This window comes from Lampris incognitus, chromosome 7 (genome assembly GCF_029633865.1).
Source record: "Lampris incognitus isolate fLamInc1 chromosome 7, fLamInc1.hap2, whole genome shotgun sequence".
In the NCBI taxonomy this organism is placed as follows: domain Eukaryota; kingdom Metazoa; phylum Chordata; class Actinopteri; order Lampriformes; family Lampridae; genus Lampris; species Lampris incognitus.
In genome coordinates this window covers 21,879,204-21,893,632 of record NC_079217.1, presented here as the reverse complement: position 1 = coordinate 21,893,632, position 14,429 = coordinate 21,879,204, and the positions used below count along the sequence as shown (strand labels likewise).

The 14,429-nt window shown below is 42.9% G+C and overlaps 1 protein-coding gene across 2 annotated transcripts in view; it reads left to right on the top strand.

Moving 5' to 3' along the window:
- The window catches only part of pxylp1 (2-phosphoxylose phosphatase 1), a 63,655-nt gene that overhangs the window by 30,727 nt on the left and 18,499 nt on the right, over positions 1–14,429 (top strand). The window contains exons 1-2 of one of the 2 annotated variants that reach the window (XM_056284012.1): positions 11,243–11,301; positions 13,687–13,881. In XM_056284012.1, the coding sequence (XP_056139987.1) occupies positions 11,256–11,301; positions 13,687–13,881 (241 nt within the window). In that variant the 5' untranslated portion in view covers positions 11,243–11,255. Of the gene's footprint in view, positions 1–11,242; positions 11,302–13,686; positions 13,882–14,429 lie in introns of those variants that run through there. The other variant, XM_056284011.1, reaches the window with a different exon arrangement.

Genomic DNA, 14,429 nt, shown 5'->3' with positions numbered 1-14,429 from the left:
GTGCTTGGAAGGCTTGGTATTTCCACATGTCACTGCATATACTATGTCATGGCCAAATGACTGCAGAAGGCACTGCACTCTCTGGGATGCATGATCAGGATCATTTGAGCCTGTGAGTAGAGAGTACAGGAAGATAATGAGCGACTCTGGAATGGTAGGACATTCTGCTTCTGGTTTGACTTCAGGCGGCCAGGTTTGAGGAACATCTTGACTTTTAATGTCTGCTCTCAATTTGATGGCTGCTTTGGCTATAACATCTTGTGCACTGACACTTTTCAGGGTCTGCAGCTCCCTTTTGAGAGACTGATTTTCTTTGGCAAGTTCCCTCATGGACAAGTTATCGGGATAGAGGAGGAATTTTCCTTTCTCATCAGGGAATATCTGCAAGGCTCCAGCAAACTCACTCTCCAGGTTTCGCCTTATGTGCTTCTTGGTTGATTCCTTGACTTGGGCAATGCCTTGGGAGTTCATTGAAGCTACCAGTCTAGAAGAGAGATCAGTCATTGTCATCACTTGAGGATTGCCAAAAAGCTCCATCCTGATGAAGAGGAACAGCTCATTGTATGCCTTATTCACAGCAGCTTCATACTGGGCTGCAGCATCATCATCTTCATTGCTGGCAACCTCTCCTTTGGAAACCTCTTCTTTGGTGTAAAGTCTATAGCATGACCTGTGGTAGTGCCCTTCAGCTGCTACAAGGTCTCTACTCACAATGGCAAGGATTCTGCTGTCCCTTTTCTTTGTGGCTGCACTCCTGATCTTTGCATCAGCTCGCAGTTCTCGACACTGCACCAGTACTTCTCTCGTATTCTGTCTCTTGGAATATTTGCTGTTTTTCTGACAAAATATGCACTCTGCATCATAAGTCCTAGATGTACTTGGAGCATGTCGAGCTACTCTCTTAGATTGTTTCTCTTCAGCAGAGACACAACTTTTCTTTTCTTTTGCAAGGAGGCCATCAAGAATTTGCTTCATAGTGAAGATACTGCGACACGTTCTGTGGTAGTAGATTGCTGGAATCTGTCCCTCAGGAATGTGTTTTGCCAGTTTCTAAACTGGTGCATGATTTCGTATCTGAGCTGCCCTGAGCAGAGTTCTCCATGAGTCGACACTTTGTAGTGAAACCAGCTTATCTGTATCATCAGAACAGTGGATAATGCACTCCACCCGTGGGCGCTTTGGTATTGGGTAAAAACTTGCTTGTTCACCAGCGGCCATATTCAGTCAGTTTTCACCTGCCACATACAAACAAATACATGTAACTTAGGTGTATGAACACTACTAAAACAAAGTTTACTTTGCTTCACCAGCGTCATATTACCATTATTTATCTTACATAGCCACAAATAGATACATTACCTAGTTGCTATGCAACAGCTGTATTTTGTCCACACGAGGCCGCTAAAATCAACACAAGATGAAAGTTCCTCGTAGCCACTTTAACTAATCATATTAACATATACATTAAAAGAACATGCTAACATTATGGGAAATTAGCTTACAATCTTCTCCAGAGTGAGACAAGAAGATAGATACCAGTTTCCTCTATATGTGTTTAGTAGAAAGCTATCTGGCTGCACGTTAGCCTAGCTTAGCACAATGAATGGAAGTACACAGTACTGGTTATCCTTGGTTGTTGGCCAACTAAGAACTGTCCCAGAGTTTAAGCTAGGCTAATCAGTACCAGGGGTGTTGAAATGCTATATTTGTAAAAATCTGGGCAAATACACAATCGTGAGAGGCACAGAAACAGGTTTCCTGAAAGAAAAATGAAATAGCTGCTCATTTGGAAAGGTTATCATGTATTATTTTACTTCTGTTAGTGTACCAAATAAAATGGCACCAGTGAAGTTGTGTCACCTTGGGTGATATCGATATCTGGTCTGACCCATGGACTAACTGGCTTTGGTCTAGTTAGTTTCTTAGTAATAATGCCCTTCTAATTTAAGGTTCACAATCACCTCACACAATGAAATAGTATGGGTATATTATACATTTCCTGAATCGTTACAGTCCTGTGAGTATTCCAGTTTTTGTGTTTTGTGTCCCTGATATTCCTAGATGCCACAGGGCTAAAAGAAAGTATATAGTTTAGGCGAACATTGCAGAAAGATGTGTGTTATTGACGGGTTGAAGAGCTCAAGTGACCTCTATATTTGTGAGAAATATCCACAACAGGGCTTGAATGAAAGCTAAGAAGGTCCCCTTTAAAATGATACCAAAGACAATATTATAGAACATTGAAAAATGTCCTGACCATGAGGCTAAACCAGGATATGCACCAGCGTCTAAAATGCAATTTACTTTAGGGGGTGGTTAACTTCATGAGCTGATAACTGTGATACAGCTGCCACTCAGGAATGGTTATCATACCAAAATATCATCTACAGACATGGATCCTTTCAAAAATTATAAGTAAGTTTTGCCACCTTGAGTGTACCGAAATAGGAAATTTTGGGCTCTGGCCCATGGACTAACACTATATATGTATAGATTTATACAGGTGAAATAAGAGGCGATAAAGTGCAGTGGTGCAGAGAATATATCAGAGATGCGATAAGATGTGATGATGATGCAGTGTTGATAAGATTAGGGTGTACTCTCATCTCTCATCGCTCATCATCAGCCGCTTCTCTGGGGTTGGGTCGCGGTGGCAGCAAGCTAAGTAGGGCACTCCAGATGTCTCTCTCCCCAGCAATGCCCTCCAGCTCCTCCTGGGGGATCCCAAGGTGTTCCCAGGCCAGAATGGACATGCAGTCCCTCCAGCGAGTTCTTGGTCTACCCCGGGGTCTCCTTCCAGTTGGTCCTCCTGGACCAGTTTGTGATGCCCCGCTCCCCGCCTTTGCCTGCCACCCAGCCTGCATTGCACCCTATCCCAATACTCATCCCCGCGGGTGGTGGGTCCATGGGGTTAGGTTGAACTGTAGGCCATTATCTTTTTTAACCCATGCATGGGAAAATGCTTTTAGATAGGGACAGAGTTGCCTTTACAAAATGATGGCCTGTTCTTTAAACTTTAAGACTTTACCCTGACAAGCCAAGGAAACCATCGTACATGGTCCATGAGTCACTAGGACTTGGGCCTGTGTTTAGTTGGGAACTTTAGCATAAATATGATTTCTTGCACCAAAGACTTTATACATGGATAGAAAACATTTTTTTTTTTCAAGTGGATTGTCGTTTGCATTTTGGATCCGGTCTATTACTGTTCTCCTCGTTTGGTGAAAGTCAGCTTCATTAGTTTCCTGTTCATAATGCATATGAGGAGTAATAAATATGTGCAAAATAAACACCACGATCCATAATATAGCATACATCCATCCCTCACACTGCTGTTTAAATAAATGGATGAGAAATAATAATAATAATAGGGCAGCATGGTGTCGCAGTGGTTAGTGCAGTTGCCTCACAGCAAGAAGGTCCTGGGTTCAAGCCCCGGGGTAGTCCAACCTTGGGGGTCATCCCAGGTCGTCCTCTGTGTAGAGTTTGCATGTTCTCCCTATGTCTGCGTGAGTGTCCTCCGGGTGCTCCGGTTTCCTCCCACATTCCAAAGACATGTAGGTCAGTCAGGTGAATCGGCCATACTAAATTGTCCCTAGGTGTGAATGTGTGTGTGTGTGTGTGTGTGTGTGTGTGTGTGTGTGTGTGTGTGTGTGTGTGTGTGTGTGTGTGTGTGTGTGTGTGTGGGCCCTGTGATGGACTGGCGGCGTGTCCAGGGTGTCTCCCTGCCTGCTGCCCAATGACTGCTGGGCTAGGCACCAGCATCCCGTGACCCTAAGTTGGACAAGTGATTTGGATAATGGATGGATGGGTGGATGGATGATAATAATAATAGTAATAATAATAATAATGATATTAATAATAATGGGTAGCACGGTGGCGCAGTGGTATAGCGCGGTCGCCTCACAGTAAGAATGTCCTGGGTTCGAGCCCCGGGGTAGTCTAACCTGGGGGTTGTCCTGTGTGGAGTTTGCATGTTCTCCTCGTGTCTGCGTGGGTTTCCTCCGAGGGCTCCGGTTTCCTCCCACAGTCCAAAGACATGTAGGTCAGGTGAATTGGCGGTACTAAATTATCCCTAGGTATGAATGTGCGTGTGTGTGTGTGTGTGTGTGTGTGTGTGTGCGTGTGTGCGTGTGTGTATGTCGGCCCTGTCTGATAGTCTGGCGGCCTGTCCAGGGTGTCTCCCCGCCTGCCGCCCAATGACTGCTGGGATAGACTCCAGCATCCCCGCGACCCTGAGAGCAGGATAAGCGGTTCGGAAAATGGAATGAAAAGAATAAATTAATAATCATTACATTTATATAACACTTTTCTAGGCACCCATAGTGCTTCACATGTAAAGGGGTAGCTCACTTCAACCACCACCATTGTGTAGCACCCACCTGGAAATGAAAAGTGTTTCGAGATAAATATAGAAGCATTGCTGTGAATGTTTCATTGTCCTAACACATACCATATATGGGAACAGAAGTGTTGCAAACGGCTTTCTTTTGGGGCTGAATGTTTTGAGATTGGTCCTGGACATTTTTTCCGTCAGGAAAGTAAAGCCCTAAAAAAGTATGACATTCTAAAACATTTTTATCTCATCTCATCATCCATACAAAAATAATCAATGCTCTCTGCACTGATTTATGCTGAGTGAGAGTGTTGGGTAGGTGTGAGTCAGTGATTAGAATGGGCGAAAGATTTTTGTTTTTTATGCTATTACAAATATCTGGTGCTTGAATATCAAGGTGCATGTCAGGGAATAGCCAAGTTTGATGGTGTATTTTGGTAGATCCTTGGTTTAATGAGGCACCTAAAAAACAATGATAGGAAAAGCCTGATTGTTTCTCCAAGGGTTATTTTTTGTTTGCTAATGTTTTTCCCCAAAAGGATAAGGCTAGATTTTGTTAATTAACCTATTCTTGCCAAAGTCCAAAGACATGTAGGTTAGATGAATCGGCCATACTAAATTGTCCCTAGGTGTGAATGTGTCAGTGCTGTGATGGTCTGATGGCCTGTCTAGGGTGTCTCCCTGCTTGCCACCCAATGACTGCTGGGATAGGCTCCAGCATCTCACGACCTGAATTCGAATAAGTGGCTTGGATAGTGAATGAATGAATGAACCTATTCTTATTATGAAAGACAAGGACAAAACAGTACAAGATAAGGCTCCTTACCAAATTTAAAGCATGGGTATACCAGAACTGTGTTTCCCTCTGAATAACCAGGCTTTAACTCTGTACAAGGTCACCTTAATAACAACAGAGGTTGAGAGAGTTGTAAATTGAAACCTACGCCAATGTCTCTGGGTGCACCCCAGCCTCTCAACTATGGGCTTGCACAGTAGAGCAGCAGTGGTACCAAGGTACCATGATTGAAATAAAGAAATTATCTGCCAGTCCAGAGAGAGCTGGACCTGGCTGATCCCTGTGGATAAGCAATCAAACATCAATTGTATCATGTACTGTACAATAACTTGTTTTACAGCTTCAGCCAGAAAAAAAGGGGAAAATATAGTCATAGTCATAGTCATGAATTATAAATCATGAAAATGTTTATTTTGTTCATATCGGCAACTGTTACATGGGGGGGTATAGTGGTGTCATAAATATGTATGTTTAACTCTTGAAATGAAATTCATTATAACAAATCGCTGTAATAATCAGCATCGTTATGTGTGTGATATATGACTATAGACACTTAAAATACACTGATGAGCCAAAACATTATGACCAATTACAGGTGAACTGAATAACATTGATCATCTCCAAACAAGGGCACATGTCTGGTCTGGGTCCATTTAGATGGTAAATGAACAATCAGTTCTCGTAGTCATCATGTTGGATCCAAGACAAATGGGCAGGAGTAAAGACCTGAGCGACTTTGACAAGGGCCAGATTGTTACAGCCAGATGACTGGGTCAGAGCATTTCTGGAACAGCAAGGCTTTGTGGGCTGCTCCCGGTCAGCAGTGGAGAGTACCTACTGACAGTGGTCAGAGAAGGTAAAAACCATAAACTGGTGACAGGGTGTTGGGTACCCAAGACTCAGCGATGCACAAGGGCAATGAAGGCTATCCCGTCTGGTCCGAACTGACAGAAGGTCTACTGTGGCACAAGTCACAGAAAATTTGAATGATGGTTATGAGAGGAATGTGTCACAACACAGTGCATTGCACCCTGCTGTGTATGGAGCTGCGTAGCCACAGATTGGTCAGAGTGCCCATGATGTCCCCAGTCCACCATCAAAAGCCCATACCATGGGCACACGAACGTCAGAACTGGACCTTGGAGCAGTGGAAGAAGGTCACCTGGTCCAATAAGTCCTACCTTTCTTTCAGATCATGGATGGCCATGTACATGTGCACCGTTTACCTGATGGCACCACGATGTGTTCTGGGAAGATAACAAGCCGGTGGAGAGAGTATGATGCTCTGGGCAATGTTTTGCTGGGAAATCCTGGGTCCGGCCATTCATCTGGACGTCAATTTGACATGTGCCACCTACCTAAACAGCATTGCAGACCAGGTGCACCCCTTCATGGCAATGATATTCCCTGATGGCGTAAGCCTCTTTCAGCAGGCTAATGAGTCCTGCCACACTGCACACATTGTTCAAGAATGATTTGAGGAACATGATGAAGTCCTCCAAATTCTCCAGATCTCAGTATCTGTGGGATGTGTTGGACTGACAAGTCCGATCCATGGCGGCTCCATCTCACAACTTACAGGACTTGAAGGACATGCTGCTAATGTTTTGGTGCCAGATACCACAGGGCACCTTCAGCGGTCTTGTAGAGTCCATTCCTTGGTGTTGTTTTGGTGGCACAAGGAGGGGCAACAGCGTATTAGGCAGGTGGTCATTATGTTTTGGCTCATCAGTGTACGCCACCATAAAATGTCATTTAAATTTATTTTTGAATTTATAAGATGTTGCACTGTCTGTTGAATTTATACGATGTTGCCTGTGTAGACTGACAATGAAAAATAAAAATAAAATGTTTGGACTAAGTCTAAATGACAGTGAGATTCTTCATACTAATCTATGAAATGTGGCTTTTTTTTTTTTTTGAATTTTCTGTTTACTTTGTGTTCCTGCGTTGGGCAACTGTTCAATGTCAGTCATTTAATGTGCGGTGCCTTGTCTTTTCCTTGTTTGCTATGATTTCATCAGACTTGTATTGTTTCTCCAACATTAGTGGCCTTTCAAATTGGCAAAGACGAAATGGCTTGTTTTGCTGTGTAATGTATGATATTAAGTTAGCTCCCTGAATACCTACCAACAGTGGCCCAGAAGCACACAACTGAATATGAAGTGGAAAGAGGCTTACCAATACCAATCAACTGTTTACACTAATCTTTTATTTTAGAGATCTTTGACAAATCAGGCTGCATTGTCATAATCATTTTCTATTTTTTATTATCGCTTCTTTTCCTGCTTTAGGTTGAAGTGGTTGTGTCTTACATTTTGCCGGAAGTTAATCTGTATATCTGAGCTGCATAGCTTGCTAGCGTTATCAATTATTCATCATTATTTCATAATGAAGAAAGAGATGGCACGGTTATGCTTGAGATATTCAGTTGAATTCTCACCCCTGTGGTGATTCTCATCTGAGATGATGCCAATTTGATTTTTCCACTCTCAAAATGAGACCGCATAATCCAGTTTTATTTATCGGTTTCTTGCCGGGAGTCTCCCTGATTTGGGTATTGTTAACAGGTATGTAAGTAGCAGGGTACATAATCCAGTTTGTCTTTTAATGGCTGTAATTATACACCTAATCACAATGTATCATCTCAAATTACAAAACATTTGTTTCAGTAATATCTGCGGTTGTTAATAACACTTGCCAGGCTTGAACGAGCAATGAAGGAACTCGGCAGCTTTATGAAGGCTGTAGCGCTACCTCCCCCTCAGCAACAGCAGCATAGTATTATTCAGCCAACTGCTTTTGTTTTTGTTGTACATCCTAGAGTAGTGATTAGTTTAATATGTGGGCGGAGGATGGGGTTAATCTGCTTTAGACTGGATAAGGTTTGTTTGGGTGTTGTGTTAATTAGGACATATAGCCCAGCCTCCCTTATTTTGAATATGGCCTCAATGTATAATTAGCACTCGGGGAGCATGAAAAATATTTTCATGTGTTTTTTTTTGTTGTTTTTTTATCTGTCTGAATTTGTCTAACGCAGCCAGCATTCACTTAAACACACTCTTGGGGGTGTCTTGGTGGCATGGCAGTCTATTCCCACCCGCCGGTTCAAATCCCCGTGTTACCTCCGGCTTGGTCAGGCATCCCTACAGACACAATTGGCCGTGTCTGCGGGAAGGAAGCCGGATGTGGGTATGTGTCCTGGTTGCTGCACTAGTGCCTCCTATGGTCGGTCGGGGCACCTGTTCGGGGGATATGGGGAACTGGGGGGAATAGCGTGATCCTCCCACGCACTACGTCCCCCTGGTGAAACTCCTCACTGTCAGGTGAAAAGAAGCGGCTGGCAACTCCACATGTGTCGGAAGAGGCATGTGGTAGTCTGCAGCCCTCCCCGGATCGGCAGAGGGGGTGGAGCAGAGATCGGGATGGCTCAGAAGAGTGGGGTAATTGGCCAGATAGAACTGGGGAGAAAAAGGGGGAAAATTTCCACATTAAAAAAAACAAAAAATCTTGTACGTTGGCCAACAGAAGCTCTCGTGGATTTACACAATCAATTTCTCCTACTGTAGGTAATTTGCAGAGGTGGGAGTAAATCACATGTGCAAGTCTCAAGTCTTAACCTTCAAGTCTCAAGCAAGTGTCAAGTTACTGTGGTGAGAATCAAGCAAGTCAAGTCGAGTCATACGAAATTCTGATGCTCTCCCCCCAGTTTCCACATTTAAATCAGTTAAAAGACAGTGGTCATGAAAAGTCGAGATTTATTTTCAACATTAACAAAAACTGTTGCAGCTTGCTTACACCTTTATATATACCTTACTGATATGTGACATTTTGTGGCAATCAATAACAAGCCTCCTAAATGAACAACAATGGAGAGTGGGGCTCTGAAATTATAATATGGTCCTATAGCTCTGAAGGGCTCCAAAGTGAAAACAAATACAACACACACAAAACAAAAAACAAAAAAAAACAAAAATCTCAATGTTAAGCCTCTTGCCTTGGCTCCCCTTCAGGAGGGTCACATCATTTCTCCTCGGTCTATTAACATGTCAGTCTAAGGTACTTCTCATATGACACTGTCATATGACACTTCTCATATGCTATTATTGGACAGGTATGCACCATTATCATTAAATATATACGTATATATATATATAGCCATAGGAGGTAAATTATAAAAATTATGCAGTGCTTTGCAGCATGATTAGTTGTGGTATTGTATAGTGTTTTACAATATGATTGCTCTACATTTGACATTACTACAGGATCTCTAGGCTAGGTAGTTTGCAAACTTGTGGGATCTAATTTGTGTTAGTTTTGTCACTTGTGGGATGCTGTTGCTCGCAGGTATGGTTGCCGATGTTGGAATTACAAATGGGTCACTGATGGTGGTCACAAGAGAAATATTTTACTGGGGCGTCCGGGTAGCGTAGTGGTCTGTTCCATTGCCTACCAACATATGGTTCGCTGGATCGAATCCCCATGTTACCTCCAGCTTGGTCGATCGTCCCTACAGACACAATTGGCCGTGTCTGCTGGTGGGTATGTGTCCTGGTCACTGCATTAGCGCCTCCTTTGGTCGGTCGGGGCACCTGTTCTGGGGAAGAAACTGGGGGGAATAGCGTGATCCTCCTATGCTGTATGTCCCCCTGGCGAAACTCTTCACTGTCAAGTGAAAAGAAGTAGCTGGTGACTCCACATGTATCAGAGGAGGCATGTGGTAGTCTGCAGCCCTCCCCAGATTGGCGGAGGGGGTGGAGCAGCGACCGGGACAGCTCGGAAGAGTGGGGTAATTGGACTGACAGTGCCTTTAAATGATAGGTTCACTTTTTTTTTTTTAACCCAGACCTCATTAAAAGGTTGTTGGTCATCATTTAGAATAATTTGGACAAAACTTTAGTGATTGCTTCAGTATTGAGAAACTTAGCACTTTACTGAAGCTTCTTGCTGGGTTTCAGCACAGTTGCAATGAGGCAATAGTTTAAGCCCTCAACAACCATGGTATCTCCATTTTGATAATGGGAAACACACAGTCTTATAATGTTTACTCAGAATAGGAGCAAAATCCAAATGGAAATGGCTTCAAGGTAAGTCGTCTTCACAAGTTGATCAGCTAAATGCCTTAAATCTACAATGTAGAGGAAAAACAGGAGATTGAGCAAAGTTTCTTGCTAGCATGGTGCACAATTGCACGCTCGCATACACATCCGTCGGCAAACTATTTCTTTTGCCAGTGTTGATGTTAGCACGCCCGATTACAGATGCCCTTTTACTTGTGGCACAGGCAGCACAGATTACATTTAAGCTCACCCACTTAATACCAAGCTACACAATTCAAGCACTTGTTAACCCCCCTCACTACTCTGGAACGGTATCCGCCTTTAATTTGTTAGTGCAGATTTTTGAGGCTGCAATATCTCTGCTCATGCCTTCAGGTAAGCCTCTGCCATCAGGGGTAGGGTCACAGATGAGAAGCTGGAAGGTTTGGCATGAGTTGGTGACTGCTGAGCAGTTGCAGTGAGAATGTGCTATAATTGTGTGTGAGGGTTAAGATTGGCAGGAAAGTGAAATGTTTATCGGTGTCAAAGTTGCTCTCTTTAGCTGTACTCTAGCTTAGTACGCTGTGTGAATGTGGGGTTCCCCAGGGAAGAAGTCCCTGTTTATAATTTAGGTGGATGGCAGAGCGGTTGATAAGACGTTTTAAATCCTTCAGTAGACATGGTGTATGAATTCGTGCTGATGAAGTCATTTGTTTGTATAGCCCAGAATCACAAGGTCGTCCTGAAAGGCTTTACAATCGGTGCAAAATACAACACCCCCTATCCTTAGACCCTTGACTTGTATGAGGAGAAACTCCACAAGAAAACCTTATGTGCATACCTTATTAAATGTAATGCCTGTGCATGCTTTTGCTAGTGTTGGCCAACCTATTACAAAAGCTCCATTGTGTAGTTGACCATGACTGAGCTGGCCAGCAAAAGGTTTGGTAATCTGCGCAGGCGTGTGTCTGTGTGTGTGTGTGGGTGGGTGGGTGGGGGGGTTACTGTGTGGAAGCAGACAGGTTTGTGGCAGTGAATAGGCTCCAGTGTGTGGCTGGGCCTCTTGTACCGAACAGTCATCAAAATGTTCTCCGCTGTTGCCACACACCTTCTCCTCTTCTTCATCACCGGTGAGTCTTTAGAGAATAACCACACCTATCAAATTCCAGAACTGTACTAAGGAGGGTACTTACTTTCCATCCACAACAGTTCTTTTGTCTTAACTTTAAATGTCTGGTAGATGAACATACACTTGATGGATTTTTTCTTTCTTTCTTTATGTTTTTTTAATGTGTAGGTCAAGGCTCTTATGGCTACTGAAATTTACCGGTTTTCTGAGGTAAAAATCGGTGTAAAGTTCCAAAAAAAAAAAAAGAAGACAAGTCAGTGTTTTTTAGCTGTCAGCACTTGGTGCAGCTGCATGAAAAGTCTTTTCTGCAGCACTTTAGCACTGGAGGATATCGCTGAGCTTGGTGATCTGGATGAAATTCTTAGGAGTAAAGTTTAGTATGGAGAGATGGACTGTATTTGATCTTGTCACATGAACTCACAAGAGACTGTAGAAAAGTGGTTCGGTTTTTAGAAGTTTTATGCTTAGCCCTGAATAGAGAGCCCTTTGTCCAATCTTTTTTTTTTCTGCACCGCATAAAAAGTAGTAAATATCATAAATCTTGGTTATTGTCTTAAACTGGTATTGGGGAGTTCTCGCTTATAAACTGTTGTATCCTGATGATGTGAAACTCCGTATTGAACGTTTTATGAGAGGAACTGACAGGGATCGCATGACTTCTTGCTTAAGGTGTTCAGCTGAATAAGGCAGCAAGTTACAATAAACATTTTCTCCCTTTGTATGTGTGTATCTCTCTCGTTCTCTCTCTCTCTCTCTCTCTCTCTCTCTCTCTCTCTCTCTCTCTGTCTGTGTGTATGGTGTTGGTGCATCTCCTGTCTTCCCTCTTGCACGCTTTTTGTTTTCGTAGTAGAAGGTCCCAGACAGAAGCTGAATATTGTCATTATAATAGCAAAGGTAAAAGAGGAAGTCATGCAAGGATGTGGATGCGTTCTGAGCATTGCATATTATGGGGGATTGATTTCATCATCACCACAAACAAAGGTCCTCTTAGAAACTTAGCTGTGAAATGACTGCTTTCCTCTGCAAGACTGGATGGAGCCCAGCCGGATGGAGGAGGAGATGGAAACTGCCATGCATGGGTTTGTGTAGAAATTGTGTGTGTGTGTGTGTGTGTGTGTGTGTGTGTGTGTGTGTGTGTGTGTGTGTGTGTGTGTTTGTCCATAGAAGATGAATTATCTGAGGGTTGTCATAGGGATGAAGAATACTTTGCTTGCCCTTTTTTGTAATAGGACACGCAGGCACTTGACTCCTTTACAGTAAGATACAATATTTACTCTGTTCACTGGCTTCTTCCAGGAAATCCAAGATATTGTGTGTGTTAGTGTGTGCATTTGTGTATATGTGATACATTGACTTTGGTAGTGGTTTTCACCTTTTCACCAGCCACGGGTTGAGTTTTTTTTTTTTAATTCCAAGTCTTGTCTGTCTGAATGGATCTAGCGGTTCCCACACTTCTCTCAATCCCTCAATCCTGCTGCAGTATTTCTGTTAGGGGTCACAGGTCACAGGTCTCCAAGGCAACACAATAGTAGGAGTGAGGGGTTTGGGGATACAGAGCTGTTGACATGGAGATTAGCTTAGATTGGGGAATTGGTAGAGTCAGTGCATGGGTTTGATACTTTTTCCGCCATTGATTTGAGATGCGAAGCGCCTCATGAGGAACCTGTCTTCTACTTCACTCACTCACTTACAAACTGACATTTAGTCTCATTCAGCTCTACCCCCCGCTTAGATTCAGGGTGTTGTGACCCCTCCAAAAAGGTTTGCGAGTGAGTACATCCAAAAATATATGCTGTTGTGTGATGTTAAAGATTTGCATTTTCTTATTTAACATTATCGTCTTCAGTATTGAAAAAAATTGACAAAATATATTTTTTCACACCCGCACTACTATTAGCTAAAATATAATCTAACCTGAGCTCTGTTGAACTGGTGCAAAACTATTTTACATAGTCAATGTAAAAAACACACATACAGACACACACACACATAGACATTCATGTGTGTGTATGTGTGTTTGTGTGTATGCAAGACAGTAGGTTGTAAATGCACTGAAAAGCTCTCAAAAAGTACATCTCTCTATTAACATAGCACTCACAATTTTGTAGAAAGTTGTGCTTTGCATCTAAGACACTACGTGTCCTTGTTCTCTTCTTTCAGCTATTTTAGTTACACCATACCCTGTTATTGTTCCTTAATTAGTACCCTTACATATTTATTTTTTGAAGCTAAATTATAGTTTGCCCATGGTATTTTGAAAATGAGATTTCTCTCTCTCTCTCTCTCTCTCCTCTCCTCTCTGCTCCTCTCTCTCTCCATCTCTGTCTCTGTATCTGTCTCTCTCTCTCTCTCACTTTCCTCTTTCTGTTTCTCCCTCTTTCTCCAGTGAACCTGATCCCCACCACTCCCATAGGGGAGGACCGGTCCCTTCATACTCTCGATGGAGGTGTCAGGGTGGGCCTGGGGAAGAGTAGAAAGAGGGTAATCCCTGTCCCCCACACCAATGCTCCTGAGCCTGACCCAATAACCGAGGCCTATGACTACTGCAATACCCCCAACCGCTCCGAACAAGCCTGGGAAGGTGAGACTGCTACATCCACACAAACAACTAGCAATAAATGCACTTATACGTACCAACTGCACTGGAGGCATCTAAAGTATCATGGTGCGCTGTTCAAGACTGCCAGCTAAAAAAAAAAAAAACAGTTGCCCAACAATTGTCACTGTATATTCGGGTGCAAGTGGAAGTCAGATGGAGTTCAGCTGCAATTGTTGCACACAATGCTTTGCATCCAAACCAAAGAATATTATGTTAACTGGGATGCAGCAGCTTCTGCCATACTCTGTTGATTGGATCAGAATCCTTATGGCTTAAAAAGGCATACAGCTTTAGACCAGCATTAAAGTCAACACAGTAATATTGGCCATAGAGATGCTTGCTACTCGCAGCACTTGCTACTCTGCTTAGATGGAATCCTTATTTAATGTTTGAATAATTCTGTTTTTTTGAAACACTTGTGTTCATTTAATCATGAGTGACACTGATTCCAATATAAAATGTGTGACATATAGAATATTGAGGCAAAGGTTGTTGTGAGATTTTGAGGCTAGTGATGAGTACGCACATCT